The 16277-nt window shown below is 39.8% G+C and overlaps 1 protein-coding gene across 3 annotated transcripts in view; it reads right to left on the reverse strand.

Moving 5' to 3' along the window:
* Nucleotides 1-233: 233 nt before the first annotated feature.
* Nucleotides 234-16277, reverse strand: part of LOC118202968 (uncharacterized) — a 113896-nt gene continuing 97852 nt past the window's right edge. For all 3 annotated transcript variants that reach the window (XM_085818261.1, XM_085818262.1, XM_085818260.1), the window contains 2 exons: nucleotides 9691-9840; nucleotides 234-421 (listed from right to left, as the gene is read on the reverse strand). In XM_085818261.1, coding sequence (XP_085674387.1) covers nucleotides 249-421; nucleotides 9691-9840 — 323 coding nt within the window. In that variant the 3' untranslated portion in view covers nucleotides 234-248. The remainder of the gene's footprint in view (nucleotides 422-9690; nucleotides 9841-16277) is intronic.

Consider the following 16277-nt stretch of genomic DNA (forward strand, 5'->3'; position numbering starts at 1 on the left):
TGCCAAGACTAGCATCAAAATCTTTAACGAAAGCTAAATTTTTGTTTACAAGCAAAAATAATTAAATTCCCAAAGCAATCCTAACCTTACATGTAGTAAAGTCCCATAAAACAGTGGTATTTAAATAACACAAAATATAGATTTGAAAATACAAACTAGAGAAATTTAACTGCAATCATAGAATGTCATCCCTAACTTAAGTGCATATTTGACATAATTTTCCTATTATTTTATTTCAGAGAGAATAATCAAGATACAATCAAATCCTTACCTATGAACTTCCTCTTCCTTAGAAGAACAGAATTCGTTTGTACATTTGTCTTAGGCATGCAGACCTGAACAGCATCCTCATCTTCAGTTTCTACTTCTTGTTTCACCACAAGAGAAACATTCAGAATATTTGTTGGGTCATTTTTTGAACCTATATTAAAAAAGGCTCAAGTTATTAGATTTATTTAAAACCAAAATCAGAAATAATAAAAAAAATGCGCATTTAACGAATGCATTTTTAACTATTACTTAATAATACCTATTGATGAAGAATGTTTTTCGAAGGATTTGATGCCATTCACAAATATAAAAAATGCTCCATTCTGATAATCTGTATCTCCAATGAAAAATTACAAAAAAAGTAATCCTGAGGAAAGCAGTACGTGAACAAAGCATGGACAAGAAAGGGAACGCTTCCGAGGGTGTCAAGTTTCTGCAATTCTCTGATACTTTTTAAGCGAAATAAATTGCGGCCAATTTGAAGAAAACAAAACTACAGAAAAGATTTCTCAAAAAATGCAAGTACTTTAACCCATGTTCCATGGTTTTTAATTTTATTGATTTGCCTTTGTATAAAATTCCTAATGTGACAGCATTTTGAAAATCACAGTCACTATTTGTGCAATATCTTGAATTAGAAAACAGCATGTTCGTAAATGTTTTCCAAAAGAGCTGGCAATTGGTTTTGACTTTTTCGTAAAGGTGAAGATAATGAAAAATAACTACAAAATGTCTGCAAAACATAATATGCTGAGAGGAAAGTAAAAAAAAAAAAAAATTATAAATACACATGTACCTTAAATGATTTTGCAGCTAACAAAATATGGAATTTTCATATTATGTTCATCTTGTCATGATTCCATATTAAAAAAATTATTTCTCTACAAAATAAATTATTTTATATAAAAGTGAGTGTTTCTTTGTCGTACAGACAATAGAAACTTACTAACAACCCTGACTTATCCGATTTTCAAACCTGAGCCAGTCAATATGGTAATCAGAATGAATAATAACTATACAACCTCGGATGCCACCTAAAGAGTAGTAAGTGAAGGCTGCAGTGATGCTATTTGGTGTGCTACTGCATCTTACAGATGTTGCACTTTTTGTAACTGCAGACTATATTTTACCATCCCACTTGCACTTATAAAATGTGTATGTCACCACAACCATTTAAAAGGATGCCTGCCCAGATAATGATTCCAGCACTTTTGTAATAACTGTCGTTCATATTTTCAGGTTTGTGGTACATGGTTCGATCTCTCTAGCAGATGTGTAAAATCCCTCTGCAAACAAAAATGAGTCTTATCAGTGAAAAGAACTCCAGTAACAATAATCTGTGTACTATTGGAACTGGGGGAATTTTGCAGTCTTACGTTAGGACACAAATGGCCTTTATTGCATAAGCTTTTCTTTCTGCAACCTGTCTTTCATGATATGTCTGGGATAGTCAAGTTAATAATATACCTGCATTCAATTCCCTTGTAATAGGGATGAAGACAGTTCATTATTTCTTTAAACAATGCTTGCCAATTAACAGTCCTGAAAGCACATTTTAGGACAGTTTTGACCTTAACCTAGTTATCTACATAAATTGCCAGAATCTTTCAGCCATTTACATATTCTTCATATGATGCTTTTTGTTACTCTCAGGTCTACAGATCTGTGTCAGCATATTTCCTAATCCCTTTCTTAAAATTACAAGCTCATTCTGATAAATCATCATATGTTTTTTCCACAGCATGCACATCTACCACGTACAAAAAATCATAGTTTGGTTATACAAAATAATTACTTTGCGTATGTTCTTAATGATGAATAAGAGGATTATAGTAAAACAACTTGTCTTTGGTATAAGTGCTATGACACTGAATGCTATATTTTTTAATATTGTTACAAATTTGGTGTTTAAAAAGCTAATGTTAGTTCAATTATAAATTTGATTTTGAATGCCAATCACAAGAGCGATGGAAGAGCAGTTAAGACAGCTGATATCAGCCTTTGCTGCATTTAAGGAAGAAATGAAATTGGGCCAAGATTCCGTTAAAGGGGAGATGAGATCCGTTAAAAAGGAAATGGAAGCCGTTCACGAAAAGTTGGAAGCTGGTCAAGTAACTTTTAAAGAAGACATAAAAGATGTACAAGAAAAGATTGAAGCAGGTCAAGACGAAATGAAAAGAGAAATAACCTGCGTAATAGAAAGTAAATTTGAGGCTATGGAAGACAGAATAGGAGCTGTCGAAAATAAAGTCGGGCAAATTGAAGAAAAGGTTTCTTCTGTCAAAGATGAAATAGAAGATAGAGTGTCGGCTGTGGAGCAACGAGTCGAAGGAAGAGTTTCGGCCTTCCAAGAACAAATTGAAGAAAGAGTTTCTGCCGTCGAACAACAAATTGATGATAGGGTTTTTGCTGCCGTCGCCAAAGAGGTTGACAGCCTAAAGAAGTGCATAGCGACGGTAGGAAACAATTCTGAAGGTTTCAAATTTTTATCGATGCCTGCTCGTTCCGTTCTGAAACTATCTACATATGATGGAAAGACCTCCTGGCAGGTGTATAGGACACAATTTTCTATCGTTGTGGATGCGAATGGATGGGATTCCCAAGCTAAGGCCTGTCATCTCGCCGCTTCTCTGAGAGCAGACGCAGCGGATATCCTGCAGACGCTTCCCGAATATCAAAGGCTAGATTTTGATTTTATCCGGCGCTTTGGAGCTGCGCTTCGGCGAGAAATGTTTAAAAGACTACAGCAGGCTCCAATTAAAATCTCGTCAACAGAAGCTCACCGAAACGCTTCAGGAGCTCGCCACGGATGTTGAAAGACTGTCACATCACGCCTTTTAGGAGTGCCCGACAGAAACAAGGGAAATCCTGTCCCTGCAATATTTCATCGATGGCATCCGGGACCCTGAAATACAGAAAGCACTGCGAATGGCAGATGTTAAAGATCTGAAAAGCGCTTTAGTGTATGCCATGAAATTTGAGGCAGCCCAGCAAGCCACCCGTCGAGACCGCCATCCAGTCAGAGCTGCTCAAGTCCAGGAGCCAGGGGATCAAGTCACTGCTCGTCTAGACGATTTAACTAGACAACTGAACACCTTGAGACAGAATATTGGTGACAAGAAACCGACCGTAAAGTGCTGGAACTGCGGTGCTGAAGGACACATACGACGAAACTGCAGAACACCCCAGGGCACGGATGCTAAGACCGCTCCTAACAAACAGCAGGGAAACTAATTAGTGGCCATCTCGCGGGGTGGAGGTTGCCAGATCATGAAAAGCCCCAGTTTAAAGCACTTCAGATTTCTGCAGTGAGAGGCGGCAGTAATGGACTTTTCATAATAGGACATATTAATGGAGTTCCCTGCAATATGACGATAGATACAGGAGCCAACGTTACCATCATCCGAAGAGATTTGGCTCAACAACTGGGAAGCAAACTTATCTGGACGCCGCCCTGCGTTACCCTACAGACTGTGTCCGGTGAGAAGATCAACATCGATGGAAAAGTAAATGCTAACATCACGTTTGGAAGTGCCGCTTACCATAACACGGCATATGTAGCAGAGATCACTGATTCTTGCATACTCGGATTGGACTTTCTAAGGAAATACAATTTTTCCTTGGACTTTAAAAATAACGAATTGCATTCTACATCTGAGGACATAGCGTTATTTGAATAGCGAGTCAATGATGAAGTTAAATCTGTCCATAAAATCATAGCACAAGACAATATCACAATACCGGCAAGAACAGAAATTTTACTTCCTGGATCCATAGCCAAAAACAGAAATTTCCGCTACGGCATCATAGAATATCCCAATAACTGTAATAGCCCAAAAGGAGTACTAGTAGCCTCAACACTCGTCGACCTATCCAGAACGGTTATCCCGGTGAGAGTCGCCAATGTAACTGAGAAGGGGAGAATTATTAAGAAAGGTGAAGTGGTTGCAGCATGTACTCCAGTAACCACCGTTGAAAGAAAGAGTAACATCCAAGAATCCGTGTCCTCAGAGAGAATTACATCAGAGTTATTGCAGAATGCGCAATTAAACGATAAAGAGAGGAATGCTGCCGATCACGTCATTAAAGATCTTCAAGTTGTTTTCTCCCGCTCGTCTTCTGACGTGGGTTGAACTAGTTTGACACAACATAGAATAGATACCGGCGATCATTCCCCGATCAAGCAACATCCAAGACGTCTACCGTTTGCTAAACAGGAAGAGGTGCGAACACTGTTAAAAGATATGGAAGAAAGCGATGTCATCGAGCCTTCAGTAAGTCCATGGGCATCTCCCATCGTCCTAGTCAGAAAGAAAGACGGCTCAACAAGATTTTACGTCGACTATCGCCGGTTGAATGAGGTTACGAAGAAAGACAGTTACCCTCTTCCTAGAATTGATGACATTCTAGACACTCTTTCTGGAAGCAAGTGGTTCTCAACACTTGATTTAAAGAGTGGGTATATTGGCAGGTAGAAATACAGCCTGAAGACCGAGAAAAGACGACATTTACTACGGGACAAGGGCTTTGGCAATTCAAGGTGATGCCGTTTGGACCGTGTAATGCGCCGGAAACATTCAAACGTCTTATGGAAACTGTTTTGAAAGGCCTTTTCTACGAAGCCTGCCTCATATACCTGGACGACATCATCATCGTCGGAAAGAGTTTTGAAGAACATTTAGAAAATCTTAGGAAGGTGCTTCAGAAACTGAAAGAAGCCAATCTGAAGCTGAGTCCCGCTAAATGCAAATTGTTCCGAAAGGAAGTGACTTACCTGGGACATGTCATCTCTGCAGAAGGTGTGCGCACGGATCCTGAAAAGGTATCAGCCATTAAATCCTGGAAACATCCCGAAAATGTCCATCAGCTGAGAAGCTTCCTAGGGCTTTACACCTACTATAGGAAATTCGTGAAGGACTTTTCTTCCATCGCAAGACCCCTACACAAGCTGATAGAGAGCAACCAGAAGTTCTTGTGGACAAAAGAATGCGAGGATGCATTTAACAACTTAAAGGAGGCTTTAACATCTGCTCCAATCCTGACGTATCCTCAGCTTGACGGACCATTTATTCTCGACACCGACGCGAGTAATGAAAGTGTTGGTGCTGTTTTGTCCCAAGAAATAGATGGCCAAGAACGTGTAGTGGCATACTGGAGCAAGTGCCTGTCTAAACCGGAGAGGAATTATTGTGTCACCAGGAAAGAGTTGCTCGCCATAGTCAAAGCTGTAGAACAGTTCCATCACTTCTATACGGCAGAAAATTCCTGCTCCGCACCGATCATGCATCATTGACCTGGCTTTTAAATTTCAAGAATCCTGAGGGTCAAATAACCAGGTGGATACAGAGACTCCAAGAATATGACATCACTATCCGTCATCGTAAGGGATCATCAAACGGAAACACCAACGCCCTGTCAAGAAGACCTTGCCAAGAAAGCTGCCGATATTGTTCCAGGGTGGAAGCGAAATACGAGCTGCTGACTCTGGTCGCAAGACAAATTACAACATCAACATTGGCTGATCGAGAACCGTGGAGTGATGATGAAGTCAGGAAAGAGCAGCTGGAAGACCACGACATTAAACCCATAATTGATTTAATGGAGTCATCAAACAGAAAACCTACCTGGCAGGACATTTCTATCTGTAGTCCTACAACCAAACAATATTGGGCACTCTGGGATTCACTTCACATTCGAAACGGCGTCTTATACCGGAAATTCGAATCGGATGATGGGAAGACGTTCCGATGGCAACTTATACTTCCAAGATCCCGCATTCCTGATGTCCTTAAAGAGTTACATAGCACCCCTACTGGAGGTCACTTTGGAATAATGAAGACCTTGCAGAGAGTTCGTGAGCGCTTTTACTGGAATAATGCAAAGGATGATGTGCAAAAGTGGTGCCGATCTTGCGATGCCTGTGCAGGTCGGAAAGGATTGAAGAGACGCAGCCGAGGCAAGCTGCAACGTTACAACGTAGGGGCGCCTTTTGAACGTATCGCCTTTGACATCCTGGGACCTCTGCCACGAACTGCTGATGGCAACAAATACATACTCGTTGTCATTGATTACTTCACTAAGTGGCCTGAAGCTTATCCTATTCCTGATCAAGAGGCTGTCACAGTAACTGAGGTAATGATACAGCACTGGATTTCCAGGTTCGGAGTGCCTCTTCAGTTACATTCCGATTAGGGAAGGAATTTTGCCTCGGCAGTAATCAAAGAACTATGCAAACTACTCGGCAATTGACAAAACTCAAACGACGCCATTGCATCCCCAGTCGGACGGCATGGTAGAGAGGTTCAATCGAACCATCCTTAATAACCTCTCGTTAGTGGTTTCCAGAAACCAACAGGACTGGGACAAGAAATTACCACTCTTTTTACTGGCTTACCGCAGTGCAGTCCACGAGACTACCGGCTATTCTCCATCACAGATGCTCTTCGGTCGTGACCTTCGTCTGTCTTGTGATCTATTGTTTGGCCGCCCTCCGGATGCTCCTTCATCGTCTGAGGAATATATTCAAGATCTCCAGGCCCGGTTTGAAGTGATGCACAACTTTGCACGAGAGCGAGTCAACTTGGCGACGGAGAAGATGAAGACCCGATACGACACAAGAGCTACTGAACATCAGTTCCACGAAGGAGACAAGGTGTGGTTGTGGAATCCGACTCGACGGAAAGGACTTTGTCCGAAATTACAGTCACCTTGGGATGGCCCGTATACAGTCCTAAAAAGACTGAATGACGTCGTGGTTCGGATTCGTAAGTCTTCGAACTCTAAACCTAAAGTCGTTCATTACGACAAGTTAGCTCATTACTATGGCCATAGTACATAATGTAAATAATTGTAAATAATATCAGACCATGGTCCTTTTTGTTTATAAATGTGTATTTGTTTGATTTGTATTTAGTATTTGATTTGCATTTAGTATTTGATTTGTATTTAGTATTTGTTTTGTATTTAGTATTTGATAGCATTTGATTTGTTTAAGTTAGTTATTGCATTTACTGTTTATATTGTTTGATATTGTAATATAATGTTTATGCTTCAGTTGCATTTATGCCACAGTTGTAAGTTTAGCTACCTGTCCAGGGATTGTACTGCCCGGGACGCGCAGTCCTAGGGTAGGGGGCAGTGTTACGAATTTGGTATTTAAAAAGCTAATATTAGTTCAATTACAAATTAAATGGTTTTATTTCTCGCGCAGTGCAGTGCGTGACGAATATTAAAAGAAAGCTAAGCCGGAAAAATTAAAAATACAAGAGCGCGTGCGTTAAATAAATAAATATCTCTTTTTGATTTCGAGAAAGTGCTGGAAAATTCTAGCGCGTGATTTTAAAATCTTATAAAAGGAGGAAAACATCTCAGTTTGTAGTAGTTGCTTAGTTTGTTGTTGTTTAGAAAACTACTGTTGTTGATTGTAGCGAATTTGCGGATTAGCGTTCTTTAGCTGTTTTGAATTACGTTCTATTGGACATTTGAGTAGTTAAAAGATAACTACTGTGAGATATTGTGATATTGCATGATAATTTGAGAAAATTTAAGCATTTCTGTTGTGATAATAATAAATTTTTGTTCATTTTTCATCGGACTTGTGCATTCATTTCATAACGAACCCGTACGCACCTAACAATATTTTATCATCAGAACTTAGAAACTATCACATCCTCGTGAACGGTAGAGGAGCGGGGATCTTCTCCAGAGAGTACATTTAACAGGCTTGCCGCCAAGCAGTGTGTGGCTTCCTATTACGGGTCACTTGAACAGATGTTCGTGGTACATATAAAGATCCTGCTTGCAATGATGTACTCGGCAGTGGGTATGCTGCTTTGGTTTAATGATGTCAAAATAGAACTGTATAGCACTGAGAGGTTTGAATGAGTTTTACAACTTGTAATAGCATGTACTAAGCATCTTGGGGCCGCATATGTAGAATACCAGAAGAAACTATTATGCTTTTAGGAAGGAAAAATGAAAAAGAAGCAGGGCACTTATCAGAAATTAAATGGCATATCCCCAAACTGATGTGTAGGGTTCAACATTCTTTAATAAATCAAATTGTTCTTTTTGCTTGTTCTCTCACTTCTGAATATATCAGATTGCATTTCACGTTAAATTAGTTAATGCATGCAAGTGCAGAGTTCTTCACTTCAAAACATTTTCATTGCCTTAAATGGCTCTCCTGAAACTATTTCCTCGACGAATCTGATTTAGCTCTGCTAGCAATGTTTGCTCAAAATAAGTTCGCAGGCTTTATCTTGTAAATCTCAAACCTGAAATGCTTAAATTCACATGTTGCACAATTAGCAGAAAGTGATTGTGCAATCACTTTCTGCTAATTGTGCAACATGTGAAAGCTGTTCTTTTAATAGACACATTAAAAAAAAAACTGCATGTCTGAAGAAGTAATAAAAGGGTTAATTTTAAATCTTCTTCTGTGTTTGGTTACCACTGTAAGGTTAGGACTGGACAATAAGTCACCCGACTTTTTTCATAGACCTAGAGTTTACAAATAAGGTAGCTAGGTTCAAATCATTGGTGCTCAATATGCATAATTAAGTACACCTGGAGATTCATCTACTTTAAATATAGTAATTGTAGGGCTAAATCTACTTTAGATTCACATTAAATTAGATTTAGCCTTGGCTGCAAGCTGAAGAAATGCTAGCAAGTCTGATGGAAGGATGCAGGTTATCTCACACATGCAATTCAAGTTATGACAAATCCAATAATTAGAACAGAGGGAAGAAAGCACTGAAGTAAGTTTCTAGAAAGGCTACAAAGAAAAATGCTACTTTATACAGAGGAGACAAACTTTCACTACTTTCACTTAATTCAGGATTTAAAATAAGAATGATACTGTGATAATTATTTCTGTTAATAAATGAAATATCTCATTTGTACTGACTCCTTGCAATTATTAGACTGCTAGGTCTGTAATAATTCTTCGCATAAAAAGTAGATTAACATCCTCCGAATCCAGCTCCTAAAGTTATGCTACATAAAAAGACATTTCACCTCTGCACGTGGCTGTAATTATAACTGACTGATATCCAGGCAAAAACAGACACTTAATAACAAGCCCAAAAAAGTGGTAAGAGTCAACAGGTACAATAATCTGCACATTTTGCTTATTTTACTTAGACACTGCCAAGACTAGCATCAAAATCTTTAACGAAAGCTAAATTTTTGTTTACAAGCAAAAATAATTAAATTCCCAAAGCAATCCTAACCTTACATGTAGTAAAGTCCCATAAAACAGTGGTATTTAAATAACACAAAATATAGATTTGAAAATACAAACTAGAGAAATTTAACTGCAATCATAGAATGTCATCCCTAACTTAAGTGCATATTTGACATAATTTTCCTATTATTTTATTTCAGAGAATAATCAAGATACAATCAAATCCTTACCTATGAACTTCCTCTTCCTTAGAAGAACAGAATTCGTTTGTACATTTGTCTTAGGCATGCAGACCTGAACAGCATCCTCATCTTCAGTTTCTACTTCTTGTTTCACCACAAGAGAAACATTCAGAATATTTGTTGGGTCATTTTTTGAACCTATATTAAAAAAGGCTCAAGTTATTAGATTTATTTAAAACCAAAATCAGAAATAATAAAAAAAATGCGCATTTAACGAATGCATTTTTAACTATTACTTAATAATACCTATTGATGAAGAATGTTTTTCGAAGGATTTGATGCCATTCACAAATATAAAAAATGCTCCATTCTGATAATCTGTATCTCCAATGAAAAATTACAAAAAAAGTAATCCTGAGGAAAGCAGTACGTGAACAAAGCATGGACAAGAAAGGGAACGCTTCCGAGGGTGTCAAGTTTCTGCAATTCTCTGATACTTTTTAAGCGAAATAAATTGCGGCCAATTTGAAGAAAACAAAACTACAGAAAAGATTTCTCAAAAAATGCAAGTACTTTAACCCATGTTCCATGGTTTTTAATTTTATTGATTTGCCTTTGTATAAAATTCCTAATGTGACAGCATTTTGAAAATCACAGTCACTATTTGTGCAATATCTTGAATTAGAAAACAGCATGTTCGTAAATGTTTTCCAAAAGAGCTGGCAATTGGTTTTGACTTTTTCGTAAAGGTGAAGATAATGAAAAATAACTACAAAATGTCTGCAAAACATAATATGCTGAGAGGAAAGTAAAAAAAAAAAAAAATTATAAATACACATGTACCTTAAATGATTTTGCAGCTAACAAAATATGGAATTTTCATATTATGTTCATCTTGTCATGATTCCATATTAAAAAAATTATTTCTCTACAAAATAAATTATTTTATATAAAAGTGAGTGTTTCTTTGTCGTACAGACAATAGAAACTTACTAACAACCCTGACTTATCCGATTTTCAAACCTGAGCCAGTCAATATGGTAATCAGAATGAATAATAACTATACAACCTCGGATGCCACCTAAAGAGTAGTAAGTGAAGGCTGCAGTGATGCTAGTTGGTGTGCTACTGCATCTTACAGATGTTGCACTTTTTGTAACTGCAGACTATATTTTACCATCCCACTTGCACTTATAAAATGTGTATGTCACCACAACCATTTAAAAGGATGCCTGCCCAGATAATGATTCCAGCACTTTTGTAATAACTGTCGTTCATATTTTCAGGTTTGTGGTACATGGTTCGATCTCTCTAGCAGATGTGTAAAATCCCTCTGCAAACAAAAATGAGTCTTATCAGTGAAAAGAACTCCAGTAACAATAATCTGTGTACTATTGGAACTGGGGGAATTTTGCAGTCTTACGTTAGGACACAAATGGCCTTTATTGCATAAGCTTTTCTTTCTGCAACCTGTCTTTCATGATATGTCTGGGATAGTCAAGTTAATAATATACCTGCATTCAATTCCCTTGTAATAGGGATGAAGACAGTTCATTATTTCTTTAAACAATGCTTGCCAATTAACAGTCCTGAAAGCACATTTTAGGACAGTTTTGACCTTAACCTAGTTATCTACATAAATTGCCAGAATCTTTCAGCCATTTACATATTCTTCATATGATGCTTTTTGTTACTCTCAGGTCTACAGATCTGTGTCAGCATATTTCCTAATCCCTTTCTTAAAATTACAAGCTCATTCTGATAAATCATCATATGTTTTTTCCACAGCATGCACATCTACCACGTACAAAAAATCATAGTTTGGTTATACAAAATAATTACTTTGCGTATGTTCTTAATGATGAATAAGAGGATTATAGTAAAACAACTTGTCTTTGGTATAAGTGCTATGACACTGAATGCTATATTTTTTAATATTGTTACAAATTTGGTGTTTAAAAAGCTAATGTTAGTTCAATTATAAATTTGATTTTGAATGCCAATCACAAGAGCGATGGAAGAGCAGTTAAGACAGCTGATATCAGCCTTTGCTGCATTTAAGGAAGAAATGAAATTGGGCCAAGATTCCGTTAAAGGGGAGATGAGATCCGTTAAAAAGGAAATGGAAGCCGTTCACGAAAAGTTGGAAGCTGGTCAAGTAACTTTTAAAGAAGACATAAAAGATGTACAAGAAAAGATTGAAGCAGGTCAAGACGAAATGAAAAGAGAAATAACCTGCGTAATAGAAAGTAAATTTGAGGCTATGGAAGACAGAATAGGAGCTGTCGAAAATAAAGTCGGGCAAATTGAAGAAAAGGTTTCTTCTGTCAAAGATGAAATAGAAGATAGAGTGTCGGCTGTGGAGCAACGAGTCGAAGGAAGAGTTTCGGCCTTCCAAGAACAAATTGAAGAAAGAGTTTCTGCCGTCGAACAACAAATTGATGATAGGGTTTTTGCTGCCGTCGCCAAAGAGGTTGACAGCCTAAAGAAGTGCATAGCGACGGTAGGAAACAATTCTGAAGGTTTCAAATTTTTATCGATGCCTGCTCGTTCCGTTCTGAAACTATCTACATATGATGGAAAGACCTCCTGGCAGGTGTATAGGACACAATTTTCTATCGTTGTGGATGCGAATGGATGGGATTCCCAAGCTAAGGCCTGTCATCTCGCCGCTTCTCTGAGAGCAGACGCAGCGGATATCCTGCAGACGCTTCCCGAATATCAAAGGCTAGATTTTGATTTTATCCGGCGCTTTGGAGCTGCGCTTCGGCGAGAAATGTTTAAAAGACTACAGCAGGCTCCAATTAAAATCTCGTCAACAGAAGCTCACCGAAACGCTTCAGGAGCTCGCCACGGATGTTGAAAGACTGTCACATCACGCCTTTTAGGAGTGCCCGACAGAAACAAGGGAAATCCTGTCCCTGCAATATTTCATCGATGGCATCCGGGACCCTGAAATACAGAAAGCACTGCGAATGGCAGATGTTAAAGATCTGAAAAGCGCTTTAGTGTATGCCATGAAATTTGAGGCAGCCCAGCAAGCCACCCGTCGAGACCGCCATCCAGTCAGAGCTGCTCAAGTCCAGGAGCCAGGGGATCAAGTCACTGCTCGTCTAGACGATTTAACTAGACAACTGAACACCTTGAGACAGAATATTGGTGACAAGAAACCGACCGTAAAGTGCTGGAACTGCGGTGCTGAAGGACACATACGACGAAACTGCAGAACACCCCAGGGCACGGATGCTAAGACCGCTCCTAACAAACAGCAGGGAAACTAATTAGTGGCCATCTCGCGGGGTGGAGGTTGCCAGATCATGAAAAGCCCCAGTTTAAAGCACTTCAGATTTCTGCAGTGAGAGGCGGCAGTAATGGACTTTTCATAATAGGACATATTAATGGAGTTCCCTGCAATATGACGATAGATACAGGAGCCAACGTTACCATCATCCGAAGAGATTTGGCTCAACAACTGGGAAGCAAACTTATCTGGACGCCGCCCTGCGTTACCCTACAGACTGTGTCCGGTGAGAAGATCAACATCGATGGAAAAGTAAATGCTAACATCACGTTTGGAAGTGCCGCTTACCATAACACGGCATATGTAGCAGAGATCACTGATTCTTGCATACTCGGATTGGACTTTCTAAGGAAATACAATTTTTCCTTGGACTTTAAAAATAACGAATTGCATTCTACATCTGAGGACATAGCGTTATTTGAATAGCGAGTCAATGATGAAGTTAAATCTGTCCATAAAATCATAGCACAAGACAATATCACAATACCGGCAAGAACAGAAATTTTACTTCCTGGATCCATAGCCAAAAACAGAAATTTCCGCTACGGCATCATAGAATATCCCAATAACTGTAATAGCCCAAAAGGAGTACTAGTAGCCTCAACACTCGTCGACCTATCCAGAACGGTTATCCCGGTGAGAGTCGCCAATGTAACTGAGAAGGGGAGAATTATTAAGAAAGGTGAAGTGGTTGCAGCATGTACTCCAGTAACCACCGTTGAAAGAAAGAGTAACATCCAAGAATCCGTGTCCTCAGAGAGAATTACATCGGAGTTATTGCAGAATGCGCAATTAAACGATAAAGAGAGGAATGCTGCCGATCACGTCATTAAAGATCTTCAAGTTGTTTTCTCCCGCTCGTCTTCTGACGTGGGTTGAACTAGTTTGACACAACATAGAATAGATACCGGCGATCATTCCCCGATCAAGCAACATCCAAGACGTCTACCGTTTGCTAAACAGGAAGAGGTGCGAACACTGTTAAAAGATATGGAAGAAAGCGATGTCATCGAGCCTTCAGTAAGTCCATGGGCATCTCCCATCGTCCTAGTCAGAAAGAAAGACGGCTCAACAAGATTTTACGTCGACTATCGCCGGTTGAATGAGGTTACGAAGAAAGACAGTTACCCTCTTCCTAGAATTGATGACATTCTAGACACTCTTTCTGGAAGCAAGTGGTTCTCAACACTTGATTTAAAGAGTGGGTATTGGCAGGTAGAAATACAGCCTGAAGACCGAGAAAAGACGACATTTACTACGGGACAAGGGCTTTGGCAATTCAAGGTGATGCCGTTTGGACCGTGTAATGCGCCGGAAACATTCAAACGTCTTATGGAAACTGTTTTGAAAGGCCTTTTCTACGAAGCCTGCCTCATATACCTGGACGACATCATCATCGTCGGAAAGAGTTTTGAAGAACATTTAGAAAATCTTAGGAAGGTGCTTCAGAAACTGAAAGAAGCCAATCTGAAGCTGAGTCCCGCTAAATGCAAATTGTTCCGAAAGGAAGTGACTTACCTGGGACATGTCATCTCTGCAGAAGGTGTGCGCACGGATCCTGAAAAGGTATCAGCCATTAAATCCTGGAAACATCCCGAAAATGTCCATCAGCTGAGAAGCTTCCTAGGGCTTTACACCTACTATAGGAAATTCGTGAAGGACTTTTCTTCCATCGCAAGACCCCTACACAAGCTGATAGAGAGCAACCAGAAGTTCTTGTGGACAAAAGAATGCGAGGATGCATTTAACAACTTAAAGGAGGCTTTAACATCTGCTCCAATCCTGACGTATCCTCAGCTTGACGGACCATTTATTCTCGACACCGACGCGAGTAATGAAAGTGTTGGTGCTGTTTTGTCCCAAGAAATAGATGGCCAAGAACGTGTAGTGGCATACTGGAGCAAGTGCCTGTCTAAACCGGAGAGGAATTATTGTGTCACCAGGAAAGAGTTGCTCGCCATAGTCAAAGCTGTAGAACAGTTCCATCACTTCTATACGGCAGAAAATTCCTGCTCCGCACCGATCATGCATCATTGACCTGGCTTTTAAATTTCAAGAATCCTGAGGGTCAAATAACCAGGTGGATACAGAGACTCCAAGAATATGACATCACTATCCGTCATCGTAAGGGATCATCAAACGGAAACACCAACGCCCTGTCAAGAAGACCTTGCCAAGAAAGCTGCCGATATTGTTCCAGGGTGGAAGCGAAATACGAGCTGCTGACTCTGGTCGCAAGACAAATTACAACATCAACATTGGCTGATCGAGAACCGTGGAGTGATGATGAAGTCAGGAAAGAGCAGCTGGAAGACCACGACATTAAACCCATAATTGATTTAATGGAGTCATCAAACAGAAAACCTACCTGGCAGGACATTTCTATCTGTAGTCCTACAACCAAACAATATTGGGCACTCTGGGATTCACTTCACATTCGAAACGGCGTCTTATACCGGAAATTCGAATCGGATGATGGGAAGACGTTCCGATGGCAACTTATACTTCCAAGATCCCGCATTCCTGATGTCCTTAAAGAGTTACATAGCACCCCTACTGGAGGTCACTTTGGAATAATGAAGTTCGTGAGCGCTTTTACTGGAATAATGCAAAGGATGATGTGCAAAAGTGGTGCCGATCTTGCGATGCCTGTGCAGGTCGGAAAGGATTGAAGAGACGCAGCCGAGGCAAGCTGCAACGTTACAACGTAGGGGCGCCTTTTGAACGTATCGCCTTTGACATCCTGGGACCTCTGCCACGAACTGCTGATGGCAACAAATACATACTCGTTGTCATTGATTACTTCACTAAGTGGCCTGAAGCTTATCCTATTCCTGATCAAGAGGCTGTCACAGTAACTGAGGTAATGATACAGCACTGGATTTCCAGGTTCAGAGTGCCTCTTCAGTTACATTCCGATTAGGGAAGGAATTTTGCCTCGGCAGTAATCAAAGAACTATGCAAACTACTCGGCAATTGACAAAACTCAAACGACGCCATTGCATCCCCAGTCGGACGGCATGGTAGAGAGGTTCAATCGAACCATCCTTAATAACCTCTCGTTAGTGGTTTCCAGAAACCAACAGGACTGGGACAAGAAATTACCACTCTTTTTACTGGCTTACCGCAGTGCAGTCCACGAGACTACCGGCTATTCTCCATCACAGATGCTCTTCGGTCGTGACCTTCGTCTGTCTTGTGATCTATTGTTTGGCCGCCCTCCGGATGCTCCTTCATCGTCTGAGGAATATATTCAAGATCTCCAGGCCCGGTTTGAAGTGATGCACAACTTTGCACGAGAGCGAGTCAACTTGGCGACGGAGAAGATGAAGAC

This window comes from Stegodyphus dumicola, chromosome 6 (assembly GCF_044657685.1).
Source record: "Stegodyphus dumicola isolate Sdum_Otavi_A_Nest chromosome 6, ASM4465768v1".
Classification (NCBI taxonomy): Eukaryota; Metazoa; Arthropoda; class Arachnida; order Araneae; family Eresidae; genus Stegodyphus; species Stegodyphus dumicola.